Raw genomic sequence first — 16,748 nt, 5'->3', positions numbered from 1 at the left:
TTAGGTTTTTACACTGTTTTTAATTTTATAATTAGATTTTTAGTGTAGAAAATATTAGAATTAGCTGAATATATTTGTGCAAATTAAAAGTATTCATAATTAAAAATTTAACTAGATCTTTGACTATATGTATTTTGGGAGAAATATTCTATTAATTTTAATATTTTTTTATAAGAAAAGAACTTAATTATAAAATTAAAAATAGTATAGAGACCTAATTAAAAAAAATTATAGATTTATAGAGACTAATAAAATAATTAAACTATAGATATATAAATAATTTGCATGGCAGTGTTTTAAAATTTTAATAGGAAGTGACGTTGTTGTTTGGAGCATGGCCTAAGGAACTGATGATTCTCTCCGTGGAGGGAAAAAAATATTTGGAGGATGAATGAAATGGTGACTAGGTTAGAAAATATGAATAGGTATGTATGTGCATTGCAATATTATGACTTATTATGAGTGAAGATTGTGAACTTTTCTCATTGAACCAAACAAATAAATCACAAAACCTACTTCATACATGGCACACGACCCATTATCTGTTGCTTAAAGACCTGCCCATTAAGTTGTGAAAGCAACTGCATGATTCCGTGGATGATGGGGGCAGCGTTGCCATTTCCTTCTTTTTACTCCTTTAGTACTTAGTTCTTATTATTTATGAATAAATACTTAATCTGATTTTTGATTATTATTTCGAAAGATAAAGTACATGTTAAAAAAAGAGTTTAATTTAATCTCTATTTTTTAATATAGGGTTAATAGTCAAATTGATCCTTAAAATATAGGTCGATCATCATTTTCGTCTTTAAATAATTTTTTTAATTAAATTAGTACTCAAAAAATTTAACATTAATTTCGTTTGTCCTTTTGTTATAAAGTTAACACTTTTCGTTAACGTTTTTCTACGTGTATCGTTAAGTGACAAATAAATAGTGATAAAACGACGCCATTTTATAGTATTAAGGTGTGTGTGGTATTGAAACGCGACATCTTTTTCTTATTATTGAGGTAATTCTTCACCTCCATTTACAATTCCTTTTACTCTTTCACTCTTCTCTTTTCACTAATCAAAACATAGAAACGTCACAATACCAAGAAAGAAGGTGATCGGAGTTTCGTTCATTGGAAGGGTTGAGAAAGTCATCGTCAACAACGCTCCACCGAGTGTGACAACGCTCGTTCTTCGCAGGCTGCCCTTGCTAAGGATAGTTGCTACTAGGATTTTACAAATTTATGTTTAATTTGTTGGTTGAAAAATGTGAATGCTCTGTTTTCATGGAACCAAATATTTATTGTGTGGATTGTTATATTTTTTTGTTTTGCTCATATTAATGGTAGGATTTGGTGTTATGGTGTTCTATGTTGATTAAGGCCGTTATTGTGTTTTTGTTGTTAAAACATGATTAAATTGTTTACATTTTATAAAATATAAAAGAAACAAAAAACAAAGTATATTATGTGATTGACTGTTATCAATTTTTATTTGTAAATGGAGGATTATTCAATGATATTTATTTTTTTATCATGGTGAAAAGTTTAAAAATGATGAAAATAAATAAAAAATTTATGAACCAAACAATATAGAGATTTTAATGAAGGTTGAAGGAGATACGTTGGATGTTTTCTTTGTAAAAAAATATTATAAGAAATTAAGAGATGCAGACGTAAATGGTTATTTCTAAAAAATATTGAGAATGTAATTGAAGTTGGGTTGAAAAAATTAGAAGTAGATGCTGATTTATTAAAAATGATCAAGAATGGTAGAAAAAATCACAATTTGATAAACGTTTACTTTGTGTATGGAGTCTCATAGACACTTATGGTAGAGTGTATGTGTGAGGATGAGAATGAGTTGGTTATTTTTTTTTATTTTTTTTTTTTTTTTTTTGGTCGGTAGGATGAGTTGGTTATTTTAGAAATCAGCACTTGTAAATCCAAAGCCACAAATACCTCTATCCTAATAAGAGATATTGTTTAAGACCCAAATTATTTCCCATGTCTAAGCCCAACAATACTCCATTACAACCACTGTCTCACCACAGCCCAAACCACAAAGTTAAGCTCAGTCCAAATCACAGCCTGAAACACAATTAAATCTTCACAACTAGCTCCTGAATTTCTTAAATCAGCAACCAAAGTCCTCTAGCCAACCCTTTAAAGTCCATTCCCAAGCCCAAACACTCATAGCCAACCTTTGAAAGTTCATTCCCAACCCCCAACACGCATAGTCAATCCTTGAAGGATTCTTCCCAACAACCCAACCTGTTCGGCAGCCCACTTCTCAGCCCATATCTCAACCTTTCAAGAAGTCTGCAATTGGAGACAAAAACAAAGAATTAGTTAACTTCAATTTAATTTGTTCACGTCATAATTTAATAATTAAATTGAAGGAATTTCTTAATTTTTTATTCAATTTTCTGATACAATAAAAAAAGAACTCACTCAACTTTAATTATTCACACCATGGTTTCATCACAAAATAAAAAAAAAAAGTTTTTATACTTTTAATAACTGAATGACAACTACAATAATTTATGAGATATTTATAACCTCTTATTAGGTTAAAATAAAAAAATCCTAATCCCATAATAATATAAAGCTCAATTTAGTAACTAAATAAATAAAATCAAAATACATCAAACTAAATTGAACATTCTAAAATATAAACTAATAACTTTTAAATAAGAACAATGTTAGGGGCCAGCAGTTTTATTGAATTTTGGCCAGCATGTAACCAGCAGAGGAAGGTGAGCCATTAGATGAAATCTCACACCAATCTTACACCATCAAATCATCATTGATGGCTAGTTGATGGCTAACAATCACAAAAATTGCTGGCCCCCTAGACTTTTCCTTTAAAATAATACTTGATCTCTTCATATCACGAACATTATTTGAAGCACGTATCATTCTCCTTCTATTCAAAAAAGATTCATACTCAAATCTTGTCGTTAAAAAATCAATGTATGAAAAGAACAAATATAAGGAAAATATATTTTTTTTCTTTTTTATTTTTTTTCTCTTTGCATTGTATGTTTTTTTATTTTTTAAATATTGAAATCAACAAGAATAACAAAAACAATAATGAAACACAAGGCAGACAAAGATGACAAGAACATGTAATGACAAGAACATATAAAAAGATGCGAGAGACATTGAACTCTTTTTTATTTTTTGACACAAAAAGAACAAATATAAATTAATAAAGATTAATCTAATACCTGATATCTGATATCAAATGATAAGAAAAAAGAGGATAAACAAAAGACAAGAGTTCAAATAGAATAGAAAGATACATTGAAATTAAAATAGAAAATAAAAGGAATAGACTGAAATTGACTACAAAGAGAATCACTCTACTTTCTAACCAAATTATTGACGCAACAAGAAAGGGACTCCTCAACCTAACATGTCTGTGCCATAGTTTGGGAATTAAATTGAAGGGACTTCTCAACCTTCTACCCAATTTTCTGATACAACAAGAGAGGGATTCATTCAACCTTAATTGTCCACACTATGATTTCAGCATGAAACTAAAAAGAAGGGTTTTCACACCTCTAATAACTGAATGACGAGTACAATAATTTATGAGGTATTTATAATCTCTTATTAGATAAAAATAAAGAAAACTCTAAGTCCATATCATAAGACACAATTTATTAACTAAATAAACAAAATCAAAATATATCTAACTAAATTGAACATTTAAAAATGTAAACTAATAACTTCTAAATAATACTTGATTTTTTTATATTACGAACATTTGAAACACATATCACTAACATAAACACTATTACTCCAACAAATATGAAAATACCTAACATCTTAAGTATTCTGACTTCAGTTTCCAAACTACCTGTTCTCCAACTTAGTTTCACTTTCCAATCTTCATAGTTATTCTCAACTTTAAATTCTACTTCTATCTTATTATTTGCAACTTCAAAAATTTCATATTCATTACATCTACTCAACTAAAGTAGTTACAATAGCTATCTTTCTGCATATGTCAAGGGCAAAAAGTGAATCCCACGTTAATGGCGAAGGAATTCAAAAAAACTATAATTCATACCAATTTAAACTCAACCAAAATGTTAGACAAGTGTGAAACAACCTTCTTGAATTTTTTGGTGTCCCAGATTTCTTAATCATAGTTTTTAGCACATAAAAATAGGTTCTTTCCATGTTCATCCTCTTTCTTGGCATGGAGGAGTAAGAACCGAAGCTACCCAGTGATTGTAGCGACAACCCACCATTTCGTCCTCCACCAGCACTCCGTATCATGACTTCTAAACCTAGGTAATGGCTCTGCACCACTGCAACACCACTCAACAAGATGGGTTAATGTCTTTGTGGATTTTGGGATTAGGGTTTATACAAATGGGGCCAAGGACTATTTTGACGAAATGTAGTGAACATATCTTATCCACCTCTATTTGGGCATGCAATTGTCAACACACGTGTCAGTTAATGATTCACGTGTATAACCATTGACAGAAACTGTTAGTCCAGAAATGGAAAGACAAACGAAATTGATGTTAGATCTTTAAATAATTAATTTAATTAAAAAAATTATTTGAGGACGAAAATGACGATCGGACTATTTTTCAGGGGATTAATTTGACCATTAATCCTTTAATATAATAAGACAACGTGATTTTTCTATCATTTTTGTCGTTAACTTATAACGAAAAATTGCTTAAGTGACACGTTTTGGTGATGAGCTCGCACGTTAAGTGTCATGTTGTCATTGTCAAATTGATTAGGAATCTGTTTGTCCATAAATTCAAATTAATTAGGAATTTATATGTCCCATTTATTCTAACAAAATAATATCGTTTTGAAGCCAAATTGGTTAGTGATTTATTTTTTAAGTACCTATTTGTCCTAAAAAAATTTTTGATACAATAATTTTTTTCAAATTAAATTTTTATTATTATGATATTCATTATATTAATCTTTTTCATTAAATTATTAAATATCTAGTATAATAGGTATAAATTAATTAATAAATTATTTAAATTTAAAATCTAATTTATTATAAAACCAAATAAATAATTTTAATTGTAATTTTTAAATATATAAATAAAAAATTATTATAAGACAATTTAAAATTCAGTGAACACATTTATTTGACATATGTCAGATATGTGACATATATAACGATCGTTATAATATTTATACTAGACTTTGAATATTATTTATAGTCATATATAATTATTTAGATTGAAATATTTGTAAATTTATATATGTAAACATTGTATTATTATTAAAATTGACAACCTTTTTTAAAGTATGTGCTAGTTAATTATGTTGACTTAATATCACTTCTCATGATTTTTTATTGTGTAATTTTTTGAATGTTTTTAAATGAAATAATCATAAAAAATTATTATTTTTTAAGCATTAAGAATGTTACTTGTTTAATATCTAATAATTCACTCATTTATTAAGTATTATGATGAAATTATTACAAAAGAGTAGAAGAGATTTTAAATTCTAATTACAATCCAAAAAAACTAGTAATATATTACTAATTTACAGAGTTGCTTTTCTTTAAATTATATTACAAGTTTATTAATTATATTTTAATTTTCGCTAGTATCCTTTGTTTTTAATTACATCATTTTTATTTATATATTTAAAAATTTCATTTAAAATTATTTACTTGATTTCATAAGAAATCATATTTTAAATTTAAACAATTTATTAATTAATTTATACTTATTATACTGTCCAGTTAATAATTTATTAAAAAAATTAATATAATGAATATCATAACAATAAAAATTTGATTTTAAAAAAATTATTATATTAAATTTTTTTTTATGAAAAATAAGTTTTTGATAAATAAACTCTCAACCAATTTGACCTCAAAACGATATTGTTTGTCAGAGAAAATAAAAATAAATAAGTCCATGATCAATTTAAATTTAAAGACAAATAGGTTCCTAACTAATTTGGCTGTGATCCGGCTTATCACCCAAACATGCCATCTAAGTAATTTTCATTATGAATTAACGATAAAAATGATGAAGAAATCATGTTATCCCATTGTGTTAAGAGACCGGGACTGGAGCTCTTTTTTTTCTGTCAAAAAAACACTTTGTCCTTCAAAATAATCGTCAAAGGTCGGATAAAAAAATTGGCTAAAAAATGACTATTCAAATTAAAAATGTTTGTTTTATACTAATATGGAATCGTTTGACTAGAGCAATAAATTGTTACTTTAAACAATGATGCATCATGCAACGGAATATAGTAATGATTCGCTCGTGTCATTGAAAAGAAAAATATAAACAAACACGTTCAAAAGTCAAATTTGACAGCAGAAAGTAGTTGCTGCTGCTTTAGTTTTAATTTTATTTCATTTGTAAAATTTAAAACGGTTACTGGATTCACAATTTCCCTAGTTAGTCAAGCATAACAGAAACAAAAAAAGGGATCAACAATTGTAAAGAAAAAATTCAAGCAAACATGTTCATCAATATTTTATTTCTTCATAGAAATCTTACACTAGAGTTGTCACTAATCACACCCCATTTGTGTGACTTATTTTTACAAATGCATTTGTCATTTCACAAAATGAAGGACCATCTTGAGACCAAGCTTTTTCTGCTATGTGCTTAAGCTCCTTAACCCTTTTCCTCATTGCACAACCTTCAATGTCCTCCTTATCCATTATCTTGCATATAGTTTTTCCTATCTCTTCACTTCCAACAACTTTTGTAGATTGTGCCACATTCAATCTAATTCCAATTCCAATTTCTTTAGCCATCGTTTCTGCATTCATCAATTGATCTGCAAACAGAGGCCACCCAACAATTGGAACCCCACATGACACACTCTCTAGTATTGAGTTCCATCCACAATGTGACACAAAAACTCCAATTGATGAATGCTTCAAAATCTCCAATTGTGGTGCCCAATCCAATATCACCAAACCCCTGTTTTGTATCTTGTGGAATTCATCTGGGAAAGCACTAACTGATGCTCGAGTTTTAGGGACGCCATTCGATCCGGCATCCTCGCCTGCTGTGAGATAACGATCGTTCCCGGCTTTTGTGGATGGTGGCCTTAAAGACCAAACAAATTTCTTCCCACTTAGCTCCAATCCCAAAGCCATCTCTTTGATTTGTTCATGTGACATTGTGTATCCACTACCAAGTGATACATATATCACTGACTCTTCTTCTTGCTTGTCTAACCAATCAATAACATGATCTCTATTTTCATCGTCACAATTCTGCTTCTTAGCTTCCCTGATCAATGGTCCAATTGGATAAATTGGTACCTTGTATATTTTTCCACTTCTTAGAGCTAAGATTGTCTTAGCCTCTAGCTCAAGAAAAGTGTTCACAAAAATTCCATCAACCTTTCTTAACTCCTCACACATTGGAAGATATTCATGATACAATTGATCATTCCTATCAAGAAATGGTGAGAACAAATCACAAGGGCTTATGGGGTTGCAACCAGGGATTCGGATAAACTCTTCTTGATCTGTGTACTCACCTTCCACAACTTTATCTAATGTTGGTGTGTGAAGTGAAAGTGCAACATTCCATGCACTTGAAGGCCAAAATACAAACTTTGACATGTTGAAGTGTTCAGCAATAGGTAGCACTAGTGATCCAAATAGCTCGGTGATGAGAATTGTTGGTTTTGGTGATGTCATGGTTGAGATTTCTTGATAAATAAATGGGATTGATTCTTTCATTATGATTGCTAGCTTTGTTCCCATGTTTGCATTAGCAGGAGCATCAATAGGAGGCAGATGAATGACGTCAAAGAGGCCTTGTTTCATTGATGATTGAAGAATATTTGTTTCTACTTGAGGCTTAGAAGATTTGTTGTTAATTGAAGCTATGAATAAGGTTACTTTGGTAATTATGGTATGTGACACAAGGTGTTTGGCAAGTTTAAGAAAAGGGATTATGTGACCCATACCTGGTGGACATAGAAGTGCAGCATGATAATGATTCGTTGAAGAGTTTGTAATTGTCATGGTTATGGAGATGTGAAGAAGTGGAATGATGAATGAAACTATTGCTAGAGATGAAGTGAGATTTGATGATGAATAATAAAAGTAACTTGTTATTTTTATAAGTGAGATTTGTTGAAGAATAGAAGTAATCTATTATTTTAATAAATATTCATTCAACATTTTTTTAATATAATAATAATCCTCCTATTTAAATATTTAGGCTGCTGTGATTTAGATAGTCAGCATTGATAATGTTACATTTTTTTTTATTTCTTCCCAGTCAAGCCAACTTATATTGCACTATTGCTTGATGATAACACCACAACAAATGAAGGAAAATAAAACAACTAAATGTGATTGGTAAAACGTGAAAATTCAATGCAGAATGAAGACTTGAAGTTCCCAAAAAACAAAGGAAAAAGAAAAAGAGGTGCACAAAATGCAAAATCAGTTTTCAGTGAATTGATCAAAGGCTTTTCGTGAGAATAATTCACAGATTTTTCAGGGCACGAGAATTGGAATATAATAAGTTGAAAATCTTGGTGCGAGTTGAACCAGTTATTCTCATTGAATTGATACCTTAGAATATTATTTGTAAATGCGAATTAATTGAATTAGTTTTTGCTTTTTAGGCTAAAAGTTGGTTGGTATAGTTACTAGTTATTAAGAAATGGATTTTAATCTCACAGAGCTTCAAGTTCAACTCCTATAGCTAACTTGAGATAATGATAATCTATAAACATTTCTTTAAAACGGTTAATAGAATAATTGATGTCAAACTTATTTAAATTTTACTATAAACAAAATTTAATTTTTGTGTTGGTGCTGTAATGAATTTGCACACACAAGGACTTGATACTTTGATTTGAATCTTTCGTCAATTGAATTTGATGAACTATGAAGCGCGAAGTATTTAGATTTGTGTCTCAAACATATTTCAGACATAATGCTCATTCCACAATCGATACTCATCTAATATATCTGTTATGTGTCAATTGTGTTTTAACAAAAAAAAAAAATTAAACATATTTAAACACACCTAAATAATAAATACTATTATGTATTGACATGTTCAATCTTATTCTTTTATTATATTCTTAAAATTAATTTTAAAATAATATATATTATTATTTATTAAAAAAATTGTTTTAAATATTTTATACAATTAAAAAAGACATTAAAAATATTTAATGATATTAGTTTTTTTTTAATATTAAAAATATCAAAAAATTATTATAATTCTTTTAAAATATAGTTTAATACGATATATATCATGTTATTCCGTCTTACAAAAAAAATTAAAATTAATTTATATCGTGTCTCATACCTGTATGATATCCGAACTTTATAGATGATAAATATTATATACTTGTTTAGTACAAAAGACTGGTCAGCATATTTTTTTCTCCCTCTGATAGTACAAAGAATTTTGTCTATACCTAAATTTATCACTACAAAACAAGTAATATTCTAAGCTTAAAATCTACACTTTTTAGGTAATAAAAAGTCATCATTATACATTAGAAACTTCAAGCTGCATAGTGATATTATTTTATACTATTCATAACCAATTAGAACGGGTGAGGTGACCAAATTTCTAATATTTTGTTTTTTCAGAACTCTCAAAGTCCTTATTCATGCTTTTCCAGCTGCATGCATCAGCCCTTATACGAAGTACAAAATTCAAAATTCCAAAATATCCCCTTTGCTATCATTTATGGACAATTTCCCTTACAAAACACAAAACAGACATATCTAACATAAACTGACTATAGAGGAAATTTCTAGCTTATATGGAAGCCCAAACCTTTCCAAACTTCTTTTTTATTTTAAACGGGACCGAAGCTCAAAAAACGAAACACTACACAATTATATCGCAGGGCATATTTGAAGCTACTCTCAAGTAGCTTGGTACCCTCATTGTGCATAATCAACCATGTTTAAACTAAGTTTACACTTCATCCGACCAAAAAAAAACTAAGTTACACTTCTAATTAATTAACAAAATTAGATAGCTATTGAGAAATTCATCAAACTGTAGAATGATACTGCATCCGACTACTGATAATTTCAACGGCTCAATCTAAAACACTTATAAACTCAATATCATAGCTTCAAATACCAATATTGTTACTTGAGTTCTTAATATTCTTAAACCAAAAAATAATCATTACTTTCAATATATTAAAAATTTATGGTAGATACTCTAACGAAGACTTTATAATTGTCTTCATATAAAAATATTTTTTTTTCCTCTTGAATGATAGATTATAAGATTAGATTTTGATATGTTATAAAAGTGTTGTTTTTGTTTAAAATGTGGCTAAATAAATAAATCACACTTTTAAACAAAATATTTTTATAAAAATATATTTTTAGTATTTTTTATTTGAGTAGGTATCAAAATTTATATAAGTTAACAATTAATCTCTACATCCAAATCATTTAACAGCCAAGTTCAACCAAGTAGTTTTATTCTAATTCACCTCCATGCACCACTATTTCTAACAAATTTTTGACTTAACGCGCAAATATATATAAATGCCTTTTTCATGCGTATTTCATTTTCTTCTCCGAATTTTCTCAGCGTTTTCTGTGTTCTCTAAGTTCTCTTCCATCTTTGCGTTTCTCTTCCTTCTTTATGTTCTCTTCGTTCTCTGTATTCTTTTCGTTCAAAATCAATGCTCTTTTATCTGATTTGAAGATTTGGATCAAAATTTTTGAAATCAAGTTGGAAAATCAGTTTTGAACAGGTATTTCGTTTTTGAAGACAATGAATGATTCAAGTTCAGACTGTCAATTGAATCAGGGCGAATTAGATTATTATTTTTGAATCAAATCAAGTAGTTGAGGTGTGGTTCGAATCTAGTTAATATAGTTCACTAGTAGTTTATGATTCTGTAGTTGAATCATTTTTTTTTTGTGAAAATTATTGTTCATGGCTGATGGTTTGAACTTGAATGTAATGTACGAGTTCTGAATCTGAATTATTATTTTGATGAATCTATTCCGTTACCAGTTTTGGTGTATTTAAAATTATAAATTTGTGTATTTTGGAAATGCTTTCGGTGTATTTTCAAGTTCAGAATGTCAATTGAATCAGGGCGAATTGTATTATTGTTTTGAATCGAATCAAGTGGCTAAAGTGTGGTTCGAATCTAGTTAATGTAGTTTGTTAGTAGTTTATGATTCTGTAGTTGAATAATTTTATTTTTTGTTTGTGAAAATTGCTGTTTATAGTTGATGGTTTGAATTTGAATGTAATGTACGAGTTTTGAATCTGAATTATTATTTTGATGAATATGTTCCTGGTTTCAGTGTATTAGAATTATAAATTGGTGTATTTTGGAAATGATTTCGGTGTATTTTGAAGTTCAGACTGTTAACTGTGAATTGTATTATTGTTTTGAATCGAATCAAGTGGTTGAGGTGTTGTTCGAATTTAGTTAATGTAATTTGTTAGTAGTTTATGATTTTGCAGTCAAATAATTTTGTTTTTTGTTTGTGAAAATTGTTGTTCATAGTTGATGGTTTGAATTTGAATGTAATGTACGAATTCTGAATCTGAATTATTATTTTGATAAATCTGTTTTGTTCCCAAATTCAGTGTATTTTGAATTATAAATTGGTTTATTTTAGAAATGCTTTCGGTATATTTTTAGTTTCTGTGGGATGTTGATGAGCAGCTTGTGCCAAAGATTGAGATGACTTTTAACACGCTTGAAAAAGCTAAAAAATTCTTCAAAGATTATTCTAAAACTTATTTAAATCAAGAATGCACAGAATTACTTAATGATAACTCAAAACTCTTTCTCCTCCTTCTTCTTCATTATCATCATCTTCTCCTTCTTATTTTACATTCTCATTATTTTTCTTATTTTACTCTATTAACAAGAATAAAAAAAATCAAAAAAAAAAGAAGAAACACATAATGGTGTTAAATCAGTAGGAAGAAAAGGAACTTATATTCATTTAACTAAATAAAATTATAATACATATGTTCATTCAAATCTAATATGAGAAGCGATGCTCCTAAAAGAAGAAATAAGAGCAACAGAAAAAAGAAAGAAAGAAAGAAAGAAGAATAAAAAGAAGAAAAAAATGCAGCATTAAAAAATATATGTTTGTACTTTCGTAGCAAAATTTCGGTATAAAAATTAAGAAATATATGTGTTATTGTTAAGAAATTTTGGTGTTATTTGTTCTGATAAATTCTGCATAATTCAAAACTCTTCTTCTTCCTCTTTCTCATCTTCTGGTTCGTTTTCTTCTTCTTTTTCATCTTTTTTTCTTTATCTTCTCTTTTTTATTTTATTTTTTCATAATTCTTCTTATTTTTTACTCTCTTTAGAGAAATAAAACCAAGAAAAAATAAAAAAGAAAGAATAAATGACAGCAATAACATGAAAAAGAGGAGGAGAAGAAGAAACAAAAACAAAATACAGCAACATAACAATAGTATAAGAAGACATTTTAATATTTGTAGTAAAATTTTTGTGTTTTTGTAGCAATATTTCGGTGTTAAAATTAAGAAATTTTGATGGTTTTTTTTTATTTCTGACAAGAATTCAATCCAATAAATGTGAACCTACATCCATTCAACTAAATAAAATTGCAATATAATACAAATATGCAAATTTATATAATTTTACTGCTATCTTGTGATCTTTTAGTATGTGATGCGGAATTTAAAGTCAACAAACTAACCGGCAAGTGCACCAGGTCGTACCAAGTAATACCTCAGGTGAGTGAGGGTCGATCCCACGAGGATTGATGGATTAAGCAACAATGGTTAAATGATTTACTTAGTTAGACAAACAGAAAAGAGTGTTGAGAGAGTTCAAAAGCATTAACAGTAAATTCAGAATATCAGAAAGCAAACAGTAAACAAGTTGTGAATAATATATGGAGAAACAGTTAAGGCTTCAAAGTTATCTATTTTTCGGATTGACTTTTCTTACTAACTATTTTAATCATGCAAGATTTCATTCACGGCAAACTATATGTAACTAAACCCTAATTCCTTAGACCTTTTTAGTCTCCTCTAAAATTCATCAACCGCCAATTCCTTGGTCACTTAATTCCAATTAGAGGGTGAAGTTCAATTCTAGTTTATATACCACAGAAATCCTAATTACTCAAATATAAAAGGATTATATGTCACGTATTCCGTTAAGTCTAGATAATTAGAAATTTAGGAGAATATGTTTTCAAGCTGTTGTTCAAGTAAAGAGCTTTTCCAAGTTATACAAGAACTCAATTAGAACAAGGGTCAGACTTCCCTTCCACCCAAATTCATAAGATAAAGAATGAAAACAATTCTTGAAATATAAATCAGTACATGAATTAAAATAGAAAAATAATAGTATCAATCCATATAATAGACAGAGCTCCTAACCTTAATAGTGGATGTTTACTTGCTCATGGTTCAGAGAGAAAACTAGGATTTTAAAAAACTGTAAATTGTGGAATAAGGTAGAAAACAAGAGATTACAGCCCGAAGGGCTGATTTTTTTCCTTTTATATTTAATCCTAATTAATGTAAAATATATTTTCTAAACTAAATAATATATTTTCCTAATTATAAATAAAATAAAAATTTAATCAAAACTAATTAGCTACTCGTACAAGCCCTTGGACGTACATGGGGACCACTGGAGTATTGAGGATCCACGCTGAACCTGGGGAATTTCAAGTTCAGCGTGGATGAGACAGTGTTGATTTATTGGCTTTCCCTTGAGTCCACGCTCAACATGGAAATTCTCAAGTTCAGCATGGATGATGTGTGCTTCTTCCTTTGTGTGTTGGACTCCACGCTGAACTTAAGAAAGCTCAAGTTCAGCGTGGAGGAGGCAGAGTGAAATAGAAGAAAAGGGTATACTATTATATATTGTTGGAAAGCTCTGGAAGTTAGCTTTCTAATGCTACTAGAATCACGTCAATTGGACCTCTGTAACTCAAGTTATTCTTGTTTGAGTGCAAGGAGGTCGGGGTTGACAACATCATTCGCTTTCTTCCTTTTCTGCTACAAAACTTCGTCAAATCCATCTAAATGCTACCTGAAATAAATAAAAATTGCAAAAAACTCAAAGTAGTATTCATAGTGGCTAAAGGTAATTAAATCTTGATTAAACTCAATAATTTGAATACAAATTTACTAAGAAAAGATAGAGAAGATGCTCACGCATCACAACACCAAACTTGAATTGTTGCTTATCCTCAAGCAACCAAAACTAATATAGGCCTAGGATGTGAATTTGCATGAGAGTGAGAGTTCAATTAAGCTCATGTCTCTTCTTAAAGTGGGGTTTACAACTGCAATCTTGAATAGGTTTGGCATTTCACTATCCTTTGAATCAGAATAATTTTAATGTCATTCGGAATTAGAATTCGGATAATATTATGAATTCTCTAATATTTTATGCTTCAGTTTAATCCTTGAACACAGAAAATTTTCTTTAATTCTCTTTTCTTGGGTGCTTTGCACCCTGAGCCTAGTGATGCGTGAGCATATATCCTATCTTTTTCTAGTGAATTTGCATCTAATTTGTTGAGTTTAATAAAGAATTAATTATCTTTTAGCCAATATGGATGCTACTTTGAGTCTTTTGCCATTTTGTTTATTTAGGTAGCATTCGGCTGGATTTGGTGGAGTTTCTGCAGCACAAGAATCAAAGGAGATGGCAGCGAGGAGCGACGCGTACGCGTGATTTAGAGCTTTCCACGGCGACGCGTGCTTTGAAGAATTTCACAGCGACGCGTGCGCGTGACCGAGGCATCCGCGTGACTCGCAGAAAAGTCCATCGACGCGTACGCGTGACTGACGCGTACGCTTGACATGCGCCACGTGCAGAAAAATACAGAAAATGCTGGAGGTGATTTCTGGGCTGTTTTGACCCAATTTCCAGCCCAGAAAACACAGATTAGAAGCTGCAGAATGGACAAAACAACTGGTCCCCACGCATCAGCTTAAGACTTGTTAATTAATTTAAATTTAAATTCAAATATTATTTTGAGAAAAAGATATTATTTTAGTTTTAGATAGATTTTAAATTAATTAGGATTAATTATAAAAGGGATGCCAACAGGGTGATTCCAAAAACAACATTATTCCATTCCAATTTACAATCCTAGTTTTCTTCTCTGAACCATGAGCAACTAATCCTTCATTGTTAAGGTTAGGAGCTCTGTCTATTTGTATGGATTGATTTTATTGCTTGTTCTATTTTAATTTACGCACGGATTTATAATTTAAGAATTATTTTCGCTCTTTATTTTATGAATTTGGGTGGAACGGAAGTGTGACCCTTTTTCTATTTGAGTTCTTGTAAAACTTGGAAAAACTCTTTACTTGAACAATAGTTTGAAAACATATTCTCCTAAATTTTAATTATCTGGATTTAACAGGATACGTGACATATAATCCTTTTATTTTTGGGTAATTAGAGTTTTTGTGGCATATAAACTGGAATTTGATCATGCAGCTTCTAATTGGAATTAATTGACCAATGAATTGGCAGTTAATGAATTTTAGAGGAGACTAGGAAGGTGTAAGGAATTAGGGTCTAGTCACATACAGTTTGCCATAAATTAAATCCTGTATAATTAAATTAGTTAGTAAGAAAAGTTAATCTGGAAAAATAGATAACTCTGAAACCTTAACTATTTCCTCCATATTTTATTCCCAACTCATTGCTGCTTACTTTCTGAAATTCTTAAGTTACTGTTTAATGCTCTTTGAATACCAAAACACTCTTTTCTATTTGTCTAACTAAGCCAATCAATCAATCATTGTTGTTTGATCTATCAATCCTCGTGGGATCGACCCCTTACTCACGTAAGGTATTATTTGGTATGACCCGGTGCACTTGTCGGTTAGTTTGTGGGTTGTAAAATCCCGCACCAATTTTTTGGCGCCATTGTCGGAGATTGACTATGGTTAACAACTATTCGTTGTTTGATTGCTTAAATTAGATAATTTTTTTATTATATTTTTTATTCTATTATTAATTTTTATTTTACATTTTTTTACGTTATTTTTTTTCTTTTTCTTTTTTTCCTTTACGTTAATTTTTTCTTTTTTTCTCCTTTGCGTTATTTTTTTTCCCTTTTCGTTTACTTCCCCCTCCCCTTTATACCATACCCTTTTTTTATTTTACTTTTATTAATTAATTAAAAAAATAATAAATAAATAAATAGATAAAATAAAATAAAAAAATTAATAAAATAAAAATAATAATATTTTTATCTCTTTACACAGGTTACCTCACTGGGAATTCTCTACACTCTGACATAGAAATTCCCATCTTTTCTTGTTTTCTGTTTGTTTATGCGCAGGAACAGAGACAAGGAACATCTCTTAGACTTTGATCTTGAACCTGAAAGGACTTTCAGGCGACGTTTACAACAGGCAAGACTTTACAAGGCTGCAGAATCCACTATGGATCCTAACAATGCTGATAATACCAATGTGGCAAATTCTAATGAGAATGAGCAACAAAGGAGAGTGTTTGACTCTTTTTCTGCTCCTACTGCAGATTTGTATGGAAAAAGCATTGTGGTGCCTCCTATAGCTGCGAATAACTTTGAGTTGAAGCCACAATTAGTCACCCTAGTACAACAAAACTGCCAGTATCACAGTCTTCCCCACGAAGACCCAAATCAATTTATTTCTGATTTTCTATAAATATGTGATACTGTGAAGACAAATGGAGTGAACCCAGAGGTGTACAAACTCATGCTATTCCCGTTTGCCTTGAGG

The 16,748-nt window shown here is 29.7% G+C and overlaps 1 protein-coding gene across 1 annotated transcript; it reads right to left on the bottom strand.

Annotated features, from left to right (window-relative positions):
- Positions 1-6,532: 6,532 nt before the first annotated feature.
- On the bottom strand, positions 6,533-8,008 carry LOC112728505 (UDP-glycosyltransferase 72D1). Its single transcript, XM_025778671.1, has one exon. It carries the CDS (start codon positions 8,006-8,008, stop codon positions 6,533-6,535), a length of 1,476 nt encoding a protein of 491 aa, XP_025634456.1.
- Positions 8,009-16,748: the final 8,740 nt, after the last annotated feature.

Source organism: Arachis hypogaea, chromosome 2 (genome assembly GCF_003086295.3).
Source record: "Arachis hypogaea cultivar Tifrunner chromosome 2, arahy.Tifrunner.gnm2.J5K5, whole genome shotgun sequence".
NCBI lineage: Eukaryota > Viridiplantae > Streptophyta > Magnoliopsida > Fabales > Fabaceae > Arachis > Arachis hypogaea.
Note: the sequence above shows the minus strand (reverse complement) of the source record. Positions and strands in the feature narration are given on the sequence as shown.